This window comes from Dipodomys merriami, unplaced genomic scaffold (genome assembly GCF_024711535.1).
Source record: "Dipodomys merriami isolate MVZ:Mamm:240054 unplaced genomic scaffold, mDipMer1.0.p SCAF_505, whole genome shotgun sequence".
NCBI classification, from domain to species: domain Eukaryota; kingdom Metazoa; phylum Chordata; class Mammalia; order Rodentia; family Heteromyidae; genus Dipodomys; species Dipodomys merriami.
The window spans coordinates 559,284-575,104 of NW_027206075.1; the positions used below are offsets into that span (position 1 = coordinate 559,284).

General features: G+C 56.4%; 1 protein-coding gene across 3 annotated transcripts in view; it reads left to right on the forward strand.

The window, feature by feature from the left end:
- The first annotated feature begins 770 nt into the window (after positions 1 to 770).
- Positions 771 to 15,821, forward strand: part of LOC138810694 (neuroblast differentiation-associated protein AHNAK) — a 77,581-nt gene continuing 62,530 nt past the window's right edge. The window contains exons 1-4 of one of the 3 annotated variants that reach the window (XM_069997889.1): positions 771 to 950; positions 14,183 to 14,284; positions 14,481 to 14,637; positions 15,066 to 15,253. In XM_069997889.1, coding sequence (XP_069853990.1) covers positions 14,481 to 14,637; positions 15,066 to 15,253 — 345 coding nt within the window. In that variant the 5' untranslated portion in view covers positions 771 to 950; positions 14,183 to 14,284. The remainder of the gene's footprint in view (positions 951 to 14,182; positions 14,285 to 14,480; positions 14,638 to 15,065; positions 15,254 to 15,821) is intronic. The other 2 variants (XM_069997887.1, XM_069997888.1) reach the window with 2 other exon arrangements.

The following is a 15,821-nucleotide window of genomic DNA, read 5'->3' on the forward strand; positions in this document are numbered from 1 at the left end:
AGGTGGAGGAGGAGTCGGAGAGGGGCTCCAGAACAGGAGAGAGCTGGGGAGATGCTGCAGCTCAGGGAGAGATGCGGACAGTGGGGGGGGGGGGGGGGAACCGCCCCTCCAAGGACTGGCAGCAGGCCTGACCTGACTCCCGGTGTCTGCCGCCACGGCCCGATCGGCACCACGGGGCGTGGGGCACGTGGGACCCTGACCCTGGGGCTGAGGCCGGGGTCTCCCGGGGAGGTTTCCCGGGAGGAGATGAGCAGGCGAGGGAGGAGATGGAAGGCGAGACAGGGGCTCGGCGGCCTGGAACTTGGGAAACGCGGCGGGGAGCCTGGGGCCTGCCCCCCCCCCCCCCCCCCAGTGCAGCCTAGCGTGAGAAAAAGCTCAAGTTCACGATCGGGCAGTTCAGTCGGAGCCGCCCGAACCTCTGGGCCCTTCCTGCAAAACGGGCTGCAGCTGTGAGCACGGCCCCCGGGGTGCTTCCAGGAATTTCTCGTCGATGAAGCAGATACTGGGGGGGGAGGGGGTGGACCCAAGGCCAGGGACAGGTCGGGGGGGGCAACAGATTGGATAAGGAGGGGGGGGAAGTGGCGTCCGATCGCCCCCGCGCCCCCTTTTCGGCAGCTCCCCCTCCGTACCACAGCCCACGCCCCGGGTACTCCCAGACTCGGCCCGGCTGGCTGGTCCCGGCTCGAGCTCCGGCCCCGCCCGGCCCCGCCCTCTCCCCACAGCTCGGGGCCGACCCGCCCGCCCCAGCCGGAGTTACAAGAGCCGCCTCCGCGCTCGGGGGCCCGGCCACTCGGAGCAGCGCTGCCGCCGCGGGGACCGTGCTGCCCAGCCCTGCCGGACCCGCCCCGACGACCGGGGTTCGCCGCCGCCGCCGCCGCCACCGCCAGCCGCCGCTCCGCCAGCTCGGGCCCCGCGCTGGCTATGGCAGTGCCCCGGGGCTGAGCGCACAGGTAGGGGCCGGGCGGGCTGGGGATAGGGTGTGTGTGTGGGGGGGAGGGGGGTCGGGGACGGCGGAGCCTGGACGGGGCGCCCTTGGGGTCCCTCGGTGTGAGCGCTCGCGGAGTGCGGAGCCCGGGGGCCGCCGGGCGGCGAGGGGCGGAGACGCGCCGCACCCCGCCAGGGGCGCTCGGCCTCCGAAGCTGGGGCGCAAGTTGGGCAAAGTTGGAAACTCGCGCCGACGGGAAGTGTGTGCGGCTAGCGCTCCGTCCTTCTCTCGGGGGGCGGGCGGTGTGGTCCCGATTGCACGGCGGGGCGCCCCGTTCCTGGCTCCAATCTTAGGCTGTTCCTCCCTCCCTCGCTCGCTCGCTCGCTCCCCCCCCCTTGGGGCGGTGGCTCCGCGCGCTGCTCGGTTTCAATTCGATGTTTACTGGATAAGTTTTCGGAGAACGCCGCGGCCGTTCCCCCGGGCCCCTCCCTGCACCCCGGTGCTCTGCACCCCTGCGCCCCGCGCCACCTCCGCTGTCCTTCCCCGCGCCTCCGCCCCTAACTCCGCGTCCCGAGTCCTCCCGGCCCCACCCTGTTCTGTACCCCCCGAGCCTCTCCCTTTCTGGCCCCCCCGCTCCCCCTCTAGCGGCCCCGCCCTGGTCTCGCCCCTCGGCGTGGTCCCCCCTTCTTCCTCCACTGGAAGTGGCTGCGCGCCCCTGCGGGACGGGCGGGGGTGGGGACATAATTAGCGAGATTCTTGCGCTGGGGTGGGCGGGGAGGGGGGTGCCGCGCCGAGACACAGCCCCCTCCAGAACCGCCCCTTCCCCCTCTTCGAGGCGGTGCTCCCCCCCACCTCCAAACTCGTCCGGGCGGGCGGGGTCCCCCCCCCCCCCCCGCGCCCTGGCCCGGCGCCAGCAGCCTGAGGAATGCGGTGGTTGGAGCCGGTGACTAATTCAAACCAGAACTCGGGAGAGGAGTGGCGAGGGGCAAAGGGGAGGGGGGAGAGGGGCTGCGTGTGGGCCGAGGGGCCGCGAGCCGAGCCCGGCGTGGGCGGGGGGCCGCGGCGTCCCGGGACCCCTCGGCTCCCCCGCGCTCGCCCGCCGCCGCGGCAGGGGGCGAGGCCGCGCGCCCCGGGGTGTGTGCAAGGGACCCGCGTTATGTAAGGCTTCGCCCAGGCAGGGACGGCGCCCGCGCTGCCCCTCGCCTGCCCGTGCCAGGGTCTGGAGGTGGGGGTGCTGATCGGGAAGGAGCGGGATTAGCTGTGCCCCCGTTTGCACGTCGGATGGGGTTACCTCCCAGTTCTGAGCCAGGACCACCAGGTCCGGGCCGCTCTGGCTCCGTGCGCGGCGTGGTCACGGGGGACCACGGGGCTGGCGCGCCTCCGGGCGCGCGCGCTCGGCAGGGTGTGGCCCCTCCCGCTGCAGCCCTCCAGGTGCTGGGGGAGCTGGCGGTCGCCGCCCGGTGTTGTGGGGCTCTGGGGAGGGGCTATCGAGAAAAACCCTTCCCCCTGTGGGCAGAGGGGTGAAACCCTACTTCTCGCAGGAAAAGGGAGGCAGATATTCACCTCTGGGTCCCCAGTGCCCTTACTGGGCTCCCAGTTAATGGCTTTGAAGTCGACTTCCCATTACAATTTAACCTCGGGATTGGGGGGGTGGGGATGTCTTTACTCTCGTGCCCCTCCTCTCTGCAGCCCCCCCCCCTACGCACATGATGATAGATCTCGGGTGGATTTGGGGGGGTGGGACCCCCTGATCAAGCAGGGTGCTGTTCGGATAGGTGGATGTGGGTAAGGGGAGGTCGAAGATGACTAGGACGGCATTTAAGGGCTTTTGTGCAAATTAAGTGAGTTAAAGAGGCGGAGGTCCCTACCCTGTGAGGGAAGTCCCTGAGGTAGGGCGTGGCACTTTCCTTTCTCACTGAATGGAGTGTCTGACTGCCTTCTCCTGCCGCCTGAGGGTCTACTGGGCCAGGCCCTCCCCTGGCCCTGTAGAGTGTGCAGATTGGGGGAAAGGTCTTAGGAAGCCCTCGGTTTAGAGGGCACACCTTTATTCTGAGCTGTGAACTGTGATGAAGGAGGGTGGTAGAGGAACTGAGACTCCGGGAGTTAAGTTTACAAAGGAAAGCTGGGCGCTGGTGACTCCTGCCTAAAATCCTAGCTACTCAGAAGACTGAGATTTGAGGATCTCTGTCTGAGACTCTTATCTCCAACTAACCACCAAAAAAGAAACAAAAAAAACCAGAAATGGAACTGTGGCTCAATTAATGGGTAGAACAACAGCCTTGAGTGAAGAAAAAGTTAGTGAGCTGGGCTCTGGTGGTTCCACATCTTTAATCCTAGCTACTCGGGACACATCTTTAATCCTAGCTACTCGGGAGTCTGAGATCTGAGGACTGAAGTTCAAAACCAGGCTGGGCAGGAAAGTCTGTAAGACTTATCTCCGGTTAACCACTCAAAACCTGAAGTGGAGCGTTGGCTTAAACAGTAGCCTTGAGCAAAAGAGTACAGGGGCAGCTCCCAGGCCCTGAGTTTAAACTCCAGGACCAGCAAAAAAAAAAAAAAAGCGCTAGTGAGAACTTGAGGCCCTGAGTTCAAGCCCCAGTGAAGCACATGTGGTGCACTCGTGCGTGCACGCGCGCGCACACACGTTTGCAAAGAACATAGGGATAGGGCCTGGGGTAGAGGATGAGGATTGGAAGATGAACTTTTCTCCAAAGCTCTGTGTTACCTCAGTTACACACACACACACACACACACACACACACACACACACACACACACACACACACACACACACACACACACACACACACACAAGCCTCACAAGTCAGAGAAGAAGGACCTGAGATCTCGTGCCATGTGGGGCTTAGTGTCACCAAGATGGATGGTCCACTGCAGCGATGCAGGGGTCCAGGTCTGTGCAGACTTCCTGAAGAGCGGACCCTGTACAGAGCTGAGGACTGGCGCTGGCCAGACATGGTCCCGAGCCAGAATGGGACACGAGAGAGGGAGAGAGACAGACAGAGTCAGAAAGAGGGACACAGAGAAAACCAACTCCAGAACCTGTGGAGGGAGAAAGCCTGCATTAGTCAAGGGTGTGGAATGGGCCCCAGGGGAGGAGGGGGAGGCTGGGTCACCTCAGTCAGTCCTGGGGAAGGCCCTGGGTGGAGGGGCCAGCACCACTAGACTGGATTCTTTTGCACGTTGTCTTGGATTGGAATGGGCCGGCAGGCTCTGGCGGAGCACTCCACTGGGAGCCTGAGGAGCTGGTTGGAGGAGTTGGGGCAAGGCAGTGGGGGTGGAGGAGTGTGTGGGGCACTGGGGTGTGGTGAGCAGCTTCTGCAGAACTTGGGAACTGCCTGGGGACAGGCTGAGGCAGACTGGGAGAGCTCGTCTGACTCCTGCTGGAAACTTAGTCTAGCTGTCCGCCCCCCCCCCCCCCAGTTTCTCTCCCTAGAGCTGGGCTGACCATGCGGGGTTTGATCTTAGGTGAGCGGAAGGGAGGTGTTCCCCCGAGGGTGTAGAATATGTGTTGTATTTGGGCAGGGGTGTGGTGGCAGTGCTGAGGGGCCCAGGCCTTCTGTTCCCTTTGCCCTGGGCAGGCTTCAGCCTGGGAGCTTGCCTTCCGCTGGATTTGACCCCTGGACCATCTCCTGGTCTGAGTGCTTTTTTTTGGGGGGGGGTCCCTTAGCTTTTTTTGTTCAAGGCTAATGCTCTACCACTTGAGCCACACTTCTACTTCTATTTCTGTTTCTGTTTCTCTCTCTCTTTTTTGGTGATAATTGGAGATGAAAGTCGTCATAGAAGCTGGGCACCAGTGCCTCAGCCCTGTAATCCTAGCTACTTAGCAAGCTGAGATATGAGGATCGAGCTTTGAAGCCAAATTCAGGCAGAAAAGTCTGCGTCTCTCTCCCTCTCCCCCTCCCTCTTTCTCCCCCCTCTCTCCCTCTCCCCTCCCCCTCTCTCCCTCTCCCCTCCACCTCTCCCCCTCCCCCTCCCCCCTCCTGTCGTGGGGCTTGAACTCTGGGCCTGGGCGCTGTCCCTGGGCTCTTCCGCTCAAGGCAAGCACTCTACCACTTCCAGTTATCTGGTGGTTTACTGGAGATCAGAGTCACGGACTTTCCTGCTGGGGCTGGCTTTGAACTGCGATCTCCAGATCTCAGCCCCCTGAGTTGCTAGGATTACAGGCAAGAGCCTGTGAGATTCTTATCTCCAATTAAGCACCCAAAACACAGGAAGTAAAGTTGTGGTTCAAGTGGTAGAGAGCTAATAGCCTTTAGCACAAAAGCTCAAGGACAGTGCCCAGGCCCTGAGTTCAAAAGTCTGTAAGACTTTCCTGCCTAGGCTGGCTCTGAACCAGGATCCTGAGATCTCAGCCTCCTGAGTAGCTAGCCACTGGTGCCCAGCCCTTATGGTTTTGGAGGGCCTGGGCAATGGCATTATGCTCTGCCGGTGGAAGTTTTGTGCCTGTGTGAGGATGTCTGTGACAGGGCCTGGACAGCCCAGGGATCACAGGCCCCACAAGGCTTTGCACACAGCCTGTCAGGGAGGAGCATCCTGCCTGCTCCCTGGGGGCCTGAGTGGAGGCTCGGGCAGCTGGAGGGGGGGGGGTAGAGTAGAAGGGGAAGTGCTTGGAGCTGATCCTGGCCGTGGCTACGTGTCCTACGGGCTGGGGGTGGCTATTTGGCAGCTCTGTCCTGCGCCCCTGCACTGGTGAGGCCTGACCGCTTGGGGGCGAATGCTCAGCACCCTTTCAAGAGCTGGGCCCTGGGTGGGGCAGAAGGCAGTTTCCAAGCCTAAATTTATACCCCGCCCCAGGGCAAGCAGAGTGTTATTCTATTGCCCCCTCCCCCTCTTTGGAGTTGGTGTTCTAATCCTGTGTACAGGCCCGGTTTTTGTCTCACCTCTGTGGCTGGTGTGGGACTTCCGCACTAGATAAGGGGAAGAGTCTGTCTTCAGAAGGAGAGCCCCCCTCTGGCCAGGGAGAAAGAGGGGCTCTCCCTAAGGGAAATGAGAATGTGGTGTTTTTAGGCTTGGAGATTGCTGGGTGAGTTGGGAGGAAGGTGTGTATGTATGGGCAGGAGAGGGAGAAGTAGAGGGAAAAAACCATTCAAATAAAAGCAGCCAGGAGCTGGTGGCTCAAGCCTACAATCCTAGCTACTCAGGAGGATGAGATCTGAGAATCATGGTTTGAAGCCAGCTTGGGCAGGAAAGTCCACTAGACTCTTATCTCTAATTAACCATCCAATGCCAGATGTGGAGCTGTGGCTCAAAATGGTAAATGGCTAAAGCTAAGGGACAACACTCAGGTCCTGAGTTCAAGCCTCAGACTGGCACCCACATAGACATAACATTTAAAAAGTAGCCCACTGACTGGGTTCTGAGCATGGAGCGATCCTGCAGGTTAGACGATCAGAAAAACCTCGCCTGACGGAGTGGGACTGAGGGGGAAAGGAGGGCTGGATTGGAAAGGCTGAAATAACTCAGGAGTTGTGGGTGGGGGCAGCTCCACCTCCCTCCTCCCCCCAGGGCAGGTAGCCTAGCCTGGGACTGGACTGGCCCCAGCTCACACCGAGGAAGGCTCTGATTCAGGTAGGAAAGCACCACGTAGAGAACCGGTAGAGGGTCTGCTAAGGAATAGGACTGTTTGTTGGCTTGCTCGGGGCTATGAAGATAAGGAATGGGGCTGACGTCTCAAAGCCTACTGGGTGGTTTTGTAAAGGGAACTCAGGCTCCTACGCCTCCCGAAGGCCAAGACGTTAGACTAGCGCAATTGTGACACAATTGCTTAGATACCTGTATGCTCCTCTAGGTCGATTAGGACAATTCCTCCTCCCCCCCTCCCCCCCAAGAAGTCTAGTAGTTGCAGCCTTGTGGGAGCATTTGGAGGCTTAGGCTGTTTTTCCTTGGTCCTTGGGTTGATGGTCTGTCTGTTCCTTCTCCTAGCGAGTGGTGACGTTTGCTTTGCCTTGCTGGTTGAGTCCCAGAAGGGAGGAGGCTCCTGTCCCAAGATAAATCTAGACATAAGCTGGGTTCTGGGAAAGATCCTGGAACCAATGAACCACAGGACCAGTAAGTTCTGTCCAGTGCAAAGGCTTGTGGACTTGGCTGGGCCAGGATGAGGGTGATGTGGGGGAGGGGAGGCCTGGAAGCTTCTCTGTCCTCCTGTGGGAGTATGTGTCATCCCTTTCCCTTCAGCTTGCACTTTTTTTTTTGGCTGGAGCTCGAACTCAGAGCCTAGGAGCTGTCCCTGAGCTTTTTCTTTTTCGGTCGTAGAGCTTGAACTCTGGGCCTGGGCGCTGCCCCTTAGCTCTTCAGCTCAAGGCTAGTGCTCTACCACTTGAGTCACTACGCCACTTCCAGCTTTTTCTGGTTATGTGGTGCTGAGGAATCAAACCCAGGGCCTCATGCATGCAAGGCAAGCGCTCTACCACTGAGCCACCTTCCCAGCCTCCTTGAGCTTTTTGTGCTCAAGGTTAGTGCTGTAGCACTTGAGCCACACAGCTCTACTTCTGGCTTTTTGCTGGTTAACTGGAAAGAAGAGTCTCACAGACTTTCCTGCCTGGGATGCCTTCAAATCTCAGTCCTCAGATCTGAGTCTCTTTGAGTAGCTGGGATTACAGGTGTGAGCCCCTGGTGCCTGGCTTCCAGTTTGCACTCCTCCCCCCCAGCACAGGTTTTGCATCCTCTGTGCATCTTTCTCTGTGGTTTCTGGTGTCTCTTGTCCTGTGCATATATACTGTGCCTTCACCTCTTTACCTGAGTGAAGACTGTGTCAAAGAGTCAGAGAGCCCTGGGCTTGCATTGCCAATCAGGCGTCTCTCCTCTGGGGCCTGCTTCCACATCTTTAAAATTAGGATATGAAGCAAGCAATGGTGGCTCATGCCACCAATAATCCTAGCTACTTGAGAGGCTGAGCTCTGAGGATCGAGCTTTAAAGCCTGGCCTGGCAGAAAAAGTCTCTGACACTCTTTATCTTCGATTAACCTTTAGAAAGTAAGAAGTGGAGCTGTGGCTCAAGTGGTAGAATGCCCAGCTTGAGTGAAAACACTCAAGGACAATGCCCAGGCCCCAGTACTAGCACAAAAACAAAGTAAAATAAGGATATCAGTTCTTATCATAGAGTTGTTTGCAGATAGTTAAGACACTTGGTTTGGATGTCTCCAGCGTAGAACCTGGCACTCAGAGTGCTCTGCAGAATTCCCTTTACCCCAGCTCTTGCTTGGGGATGGTGTGTGTATGTGTGTGCTTTCATTCTGGAGGTTTCTCTTCCTCCTTGTGACTGCGGAGTGTTTATGAGACTGTAGCACCCATCTGGGTGTGTCTCTTTTCTTTGAATATCCCATCCCTTCTCCTGCTTATGAGTATTTGGGGCTTTCCCTGTGGTGGAGGTCTTTAATTCTGAGCGTGAGTCATTGCGTTCTCGGGATGGTCTTTTGTGTATGGAAGCCTGGTTGGCTCATGTTCACGCTGCTAGGCTGGAAGTTTTGTGGTTGTTGGGTGTCCTCAGGGAGTGTCCCGTGCCCCGCGTGTGCAGGGCAGATGCACAAGTGTATTCCCCTCTGGTGTGTGTGTAGTAGCTTGTCTTCAGGTTTGGTGCTTTCAGAAAACTGAGGCCCCTGGGCTTATCTCTCAGCAAGTGTGAGTTCCTGCCCTTTTTTTTTTTTTTTTGGTCAGTTGTGGGGCTTGAACTCTGGCCTTGGGTGCTGACCCTCAGCTCTTCAGCTCAAGGTGAGTGTTAAACTGCTTGAGCCTCAGCGCCACTTCTGCTTTTCTGAGTGGTTTATTGGAGATAAGAGTCGTACAGACTTTTCTGCCTGGGCTGGCTTTGAACCAGGATTCTCAGATCTCAGCCTCCTGAGTAGCTAGGATGACCGGCATGAGCCACCGGCGCCAGGCAGTTCCTGACATCTTGATACTCATGTTGGTTGCTGGGCTGCCAGATTGCTGCAGAAGTTAGGCTGAGTCCTTTTCTTTCCTTTGCTGTCTTCACACTGGCTCTGGGAAGAAAGGGACACTGTTCACCCCCCCCCTCCCCCAGGGCCCTGGATGTCACCTCTGCTGGGGTGGGGGTGGGGAACAGAGGCTGCTCCTGAGCAGATCCTCCTTGATCTGCTTGGTGTTTCCCAGCTCCCTGGCTGCTCTGTGCAGCTTTCCGTGGTTTTGAATTTCAGGACTGCCCATTCTTCTGGCCTTAGTCACATGGTTCTGACAGTCATGTACATGGGTTCTCACTGTCGTAACCATTTTCTTTTTCCTCCTCCAGGCAGCCCTCCGCCATGGGGTTTCTCCACTCCAGCCCTGCTGCTCCTCCTCGCAGAGCGAGGGCACTGAGCCTGTGTTGGGAGGTCCACAGGGCTGGACCTCCCTGGGCTGTAGCCCCCACATTCTCCCAGTCTCTTGTCCCTCCTCCCATCCAGCGCTGTCCCACCGAACTCTGCACTGGGGGAAATCTAAACCCCTGCGGAAATGTGGCTAGAGCAACCCACGGACTATAATTTCAATCTCATTAATTTATGTGTGTGGGTTTTTCTTTTTCTGATGGTGATAAGGCTTGAACACAAGGCCTGGGCTCTGTCCCTGAGCTTTTTTTTTTTTTTTGCTGAAGGTGAGTGCTGTACCACTTTGAGCCTCAACACCACTGCTGGCTTTCTGGTGGTTCATTGGAGATAAGGGTCATGTGGCCTTTTCTGCCTAGGCTGAAATGGGATCCTCAGATCTTAGCCTCCTGAGCAGGGAGGATTACTGGCACGACCCACCAGCACCCTGCTTTATTTCTTCTTTTCTCCAGTCCTGGGGCTTGTCCTTAAAGCTTTCTTTCACTTAAAGCTAGCCCTTTACCACTTGAGCCACAGCTCCACTTCTGGCTTTTTTGGTGGTTACTTGGAGATAAAGGTCTAATGGATTTTCCTGCCTGGGTTTGGCTTTGAAGCTAGCTCTATCCCCAGATCTCAGCCTCCTGAGTAGCCAAGACTACAGGGGTGAGCCGGGCATTAGTTTACATTTGAATCCCCACATATGTCTACCATGTTGGACAGCTGCGCTTTGAGGTCTCTTGTTGTCTGAAGGACGATTTCCAAGAAATTTGCAAAGAAGCCTGATTTACCCTAACTGGGGGAGGAACATCTGGGCGCATCTGGGCTTATTACAGGCTCCAGGGGTGGAGGAGAGACTTAAGGGGTTGGGCCCCAGATGCAGAAAACAGGCCTTGGCCACCACATTCTCTTGGCTCTCATTTGTACCGCACATCTGTCCTTGGAGCTGAATGGCCCAGGTCAATGAGAGGGGAGGCCCTCTGGGCTGTGCCCAGCCTTTAGGCCAGAATCAGAGCAACAGTGGGCTGGGCATCCACCTGGCCAGGAAAGCCATGAATGCATGGCCAAGGCCATCCTACAACTTTGGGTCCAGTGGCTTCTGTCCTCACGGGCTGTGGGGCCCCCCTCCCCCTTCCCAGAATGGCTTCTCCTCCCTTGGAGGTGGTTTCAGTTGAAGCAGGTTGCTCAGTCCCTCTTGAACCTCGGCAACTCCTGGCTCCTCTCCTGAGGAGCCAGGCAGAGCAGCTGACCCCCAGCCCCTCTGGCACCTGGGGCCTGGCCCAGGAGGCACCACGTGTTTTAGGCCTGACCCTTTGCTTGTCTGGAGCTGTTGCTGCTAGCTGCAGTGACTCACACGGGGAAGGAGGGACGGTGGGTGGGTGGGTGGGGCCGCCATGTGGGCGAGGGTGAGCTGGCGGCCCTCTCTGCTCTCCCCTCCTCTGCTGCTGGCTCAGCACCAGGATGCTGGGCTGAGAAAAGGGGCCCTGCACAAGGAGGCAAAGGAGGAGGAAGACAGGGGCGCTGGCTGGGGCAGCCTGGAGGGGTGGCTTGAGCTCTGAGAGGACTGGGCTGGAAAGTTTTCCCCTTCTCTAGCCTTTGTCTGGCTCCTATCTGCAGGGCCTTCTTCTTGGCAGAAGGTATCTTTGAAGTTCCAGCGTTGGTATTTCACGGTGGGAAGGGTTTGTGAGGCCTCCTAGGCCTTCCAGGAAGGGAAGGAAGGGAAGGGAGGGGAGGGGAGGGGAGAGGGAGGAGGTGTTGCTCCAGCTCAGTCTTTGCTCACCACCTAGCCACCACAGCACCTGTGTTGCCAATGAAAGCTCCTGGTAAACACCACTTTTATGACCTTGTCAAATGGGAGAGCAGGTGTGTGTGTGTGGAGGGGCGGGGGAGGTAGGGTTTGTGTTTATCTTTCATCCATGTTGATTTCTGCCTAAGACTGCAGCTCCCAAGTGCCCATGCCTTTCTGAGAGCCATAGTCCCATAGATGTGAACATAGATGCACCTTTGAAGTTCCATTTATACATACATACAGGCATATATATGTATACGTATGTGTGTGTGTGTTTTGTACCAGTACTGGGGCTTGAACTCAGGGCCTTGCATTCTTTTTTTTTTTTTTGGGTCCGGTCGTGGGGCCTGAACTCTGGGCCTGGACGCTGTCCCTCAGTTCTTCAGCTCAAGGCTAGCGCTCTACCACTTGAGCCACAGCGCCGCTTCCGGCTTTTTTCTTTTTGCTTATGTGGTGCTGAGGAATCGAACCCAGGGCCTCTGGCATGCAAGGCAAGCGCTCTACCACTGAGCCACCTTCCCAGCCCGGGCCTTGCATTCTTGCTTGTTTTATTTTGCTCAAGGCTGGCGCTCTTACCACTTGAGTCACACGGCCACTTCTGGCTTTCTGGTGGCTAATTGGAGATAAGAGTCTCCTGGACTTTCCTGTCCAGGTGGCTTTGAACTGAGATCCTTAGGTCTTAGCCACCCTGAGTAACTAGGATTATAGACGTGAGCCACTTGGAATTCTATTTTTCATTTCTCTGAGAAGGCTTTCAAGCCTTCTAGAGCACTGAGAGGCTCCATTGGTCACACCCAGAACATCTTGCTTATAATTTATATCTGGAGTGGGATCTCAGCCTTTTAAATCTCCATACCACGCATGGAGAGTGCAGTTAATAAATATTTAGAAGTCTTGCTAGCGATGATGGTAGGTAACAATCTAATGTACTGCACAATTAAGTGTTAGTAGGCCAGCCCTCATGTTTGTCCCTGGCTAACTCCTTTTAGTTCAGTGTTGGACTGAGAGGAGGCAATCACTATGCATGTATGTATTTATTGATTGCTTGATAAACAGCTTCAGGGTGGGGTTTGGGGTGAGGCGCATCTCAATGAATGGTATCCCCCCCATATAATTTCACAGGCATGCTTTGGATGGCTATCGCCGCCATTTTGTGTGGGTAGATGCAGTTTAGGGCCAGCTCCATTGTCCTGCCCATGGTGTCTTCCCAGGGCACCTCTGGGGCTGACAGCTCATCCAGTGGGTGGGGTGGGGAGGGGGTTGTGTCTTTACTCACAAGGCCTGGCTCCAGGCCCTGTGCAGGCAGCCAGATAGGTTTTGACTCATTACAGGCCTGAGGCGGGTACAGCTGTACCTCAGCCTCTCAGCTTGGGCCAGGGCCTGGTGGAGCAGGGGATTCCTTGGTTCAGGTCACAGACAGCTAGGCCTAGGTCCTGGAGCCACCAGGCAGTGAGGGTTCCTTTTTGTCCTGAGGATGGGGAGGAGATGGTGAGTGGCTGAGAGGCCAGGGGAAGGCTGAGGGGTTAGCAGCAGAATGCTGCAGACCAGATTGGGTATAGAGGAAAGTTACAGATAGTTACAGATGCAGGTTGGAGCCTGGCCTGTCTATCTGTCTGTCTCTCATTCTCTGCCTCCTGAGTAAGTTAGGATTACAGGAGTGAGCCATCAGCACCTGGCTTCTTTTTCTATTTTTGGTGTCTGTCCTGGGGCTTGAACTCAGGGCCTGGGTGCTGTCCCTGACCTTTTCCACTTTTTTTTTTCTCTACCAATTAAGCAACAGCTCCACTTCCAACTTTTTGGTGATTAATTGATGAGAAGAGTCTCATGGACTTTCTTGCCCTGTTGGCTTTGAACTGATATCCTTAGATCTCAGCCTCCTTAGTAGCTGGGATTACAGGCATGAGCCACCAGTGTCCAGCTTGTCTCTCTTCTAGTGTGCCCTGGGTCAGATGGCCTTTCAAAATCTCAATCTGTCTGTGAAGTGGGGACAGTAATGCCTCCCTCTCACAGTCCTAATAGAGAATCTGATGGATACTGTAGGTGCAGAACTCCTGTGGGAGGGTCTTTGATCCGAAGGGAAATATTTTTTCTTTATTTTTATTTTGGTGGTACTGGGTTTGAGCTCGGGGTCTTCTGCTTATTAGGTAGGTGCTGTATCACTTGATCCACACCCTTAGCCCTTTTCCCTTTAGTTATTTTTCAGATAGGGCTTTGCAGTTTTACTTGAGGTGATCTTCAACTTCACTATTCCTGTCTGTGCCTCCCATGTAGCTGGGATTACAGGCATGCTCCACCATGCCTGGCTGGAAATTCTCTTTCCCTCCCTCCCTCCCTTCCTCCCTCCCTCCCTCTCCCTCCCTCTCTCTCTTTCTTTTTTTTTTTTTTGTCGGCCATGGGGCTTGAACTCTGGGCCTGGGCGCTGTCCCTCAGCTCTTCAGCTCAAGGCGAGCACTCTACCACTTGAGCTACAGCGCCACTTCCGGTTTTCTGGTGGTTTATTGGAGATAGGAGTCTCACGGTCTCTCCTGCCCGGGCTGGCTTTGAACCGCGATCCTCAGATCTCAGCCTCCTGAGTAGCTAGGATTACAGGCGTGAGCCACCAGCGCCCGGCCCTCTCTCTCTTTCTTTCTGTCGTGGGATCTGAACTCTGGGCCTGGGCGCTGTCCCTCAGCTCTTTAGCTCAAGGCTAGCACTCTACCAATTGAGCCACAGCGCCACTTCTGGCTTTTTTCTGCTATGTGGTGCTGAGGAATCAAACTCAGAGCCTCATGCATGCAAGGCAAGCGCTCTACCACTGAGCCACCTTCCCAGCCCTTCTCTTTCATTTTCACAGAGGGGAGCACAGTGGCTTGGAAAAGTTAAGTTGCCTTGGCCTGGGTCCCGCAACTAGGAAGATACAGAGCCAGTATTTGAGTCTGAGTCTGGCGTCCTCTATCCCACTTTCCTTTATTTTTATTTGTACTATTTTACTTGATCTCATTTTGGAAAGTACTAGTGTGTGAACTCCAGGGCTTGCTAGGCAGGCTGTTTGCAAGTCATGGAGTTGCTATAATGGGGTGGTGGGAGTTTGGCTTGGCCTAGAGGGGAACAGCATTCAGCCATCCCTTTGGTGGTTTTGAGCAAGCAGAATTCAAACAGGCAAACTTTTTTCCCTAGGCTGTGTGACGGAGATTCCCAAGGAAAAGAGACTGAGGGGAAGAGAGGAGGAAGGGGCGGGCTCCCGGTAAGGCATTCGCTCCTGAACAGAGTCCTGCAAAGGTCAGTAGGAGGGAGAATGGGGGGGGAGGATCTGGTGGCATCCGGAGCTGGACCGTGGGTGGAAGGGACAGAGGGGGCTGGTGGCAGAGGGGAGGACATCAGCCCCAGGCTACACATGCACAGGTTTTCATCATCCCTGTCTTGGGAGACCCTCTACATTGGAAGGGCGTGTGACCCCCACTGTCTCCATTTCCAGATGGAGAAAGAGGAAGAGACAACCCGGGAACTGCTACTGCCCAACTGGCAGGGCAGCGGCTCCCACGGGCTGACCATTGCCCAGAGTGATGACGGAGTCTTTGTGCAGAAAGTGAACCCGAACTCCCCTGCGGCCCGCACTGGGGTGGTCAAGGAGGGTGAGTTGCTCCAGGAGGCTGGATCGGGTGCTGGGAGGGGGGTGGGGTGGGTGCTCAGGGGTGGGGGAGGGGGGGGAGGGAAGCGCAGGGAGTAAGGAGCCCACAGGAATGGGCTGGGCATCCCACAGAGGCCCCAAACTCTGTCTTTCCTTGTCCACCCTGTCCCTTGCTAGAGGGTCTCAGAAGATGCTGGAGAACTAGTTTCTCAGGTCTGACTCTACCACTTACTATTACTTCTGCAGCTTTGAGTAAATGTAGTGGGCCTTCCTCAGCCTGTTTGTTCATCTGTAGTATGGGTATTCTCATGCCTGCTTGGTGCTCAGAAGGGTTAAAGGCAAGTTAGTATCCAGGCCCAACATACGGCTGTTTCTGTGTTTGTTTTCTGAGACTTCATAGGTCTTACTTGCTGTTGCTCTTTCCCCACTTAGGGGACCAGATTGTGGGGGCCACCATCTACTTCAACAACCTGCAGTCCGGGGAGGTGACCCAGCTGCTGAACACCATGGGGCACCACACCGTGGGCCTGAAGCTCCATCGCAAGGGGGACCGCTCCCCCGAGCCTGGCCATGCCTGGACCCAGGAAGTCTTCAGCTCGCGCAGCTCTGAGGTGGTTCTGGTGAGTACTCGCCGACCCCTTGGTGCCCTTAGCTGCCCACGACTCCCCTGACCTGCCGACTCCCCTTCTATCAGCCTTCTCGGCCTCAGCTGATTCCTTCTCCTTGCCTTCTTACCTCTGGGCCAGCCTGTTTCTTTCTGCACATGTATAGCGTGGGGCTGATGTCGCCTCTGAAAATTAAGTCTCTTGAGAGTGAGTGCCCGCTGTGCCAAGGGGTGGGACCAACTCATGTGCTCTAGGCCTAGATGCCAGGAGGAAGATCAGTTGCCTTTTTGTAGGAGTGTGAGCGCGTGTGTGTGAGCGTGTGCGTGCCCCATGCTGAGGCTTGGACTCAGCCTTAGCTTTTTTGCTCACTAGGTGCTCTACTAAGCCACAGCTGTACTTCTGGCTTTTTGGTGGCTAGATGGTGATGTCTCACGGAATTTCCTGCCCAGGCTGGTTTCAAACCTTTTTTTTTTTTTTTGTTGGTCATGGGGCTTGAACTCTGGGCCTGGGCGCTGTCCCTTAGCTCTTCAGCTCAAGGCGAGCGCTCTACCACTTGAGCTACAGAGCCACTTCCTGGTTTCAA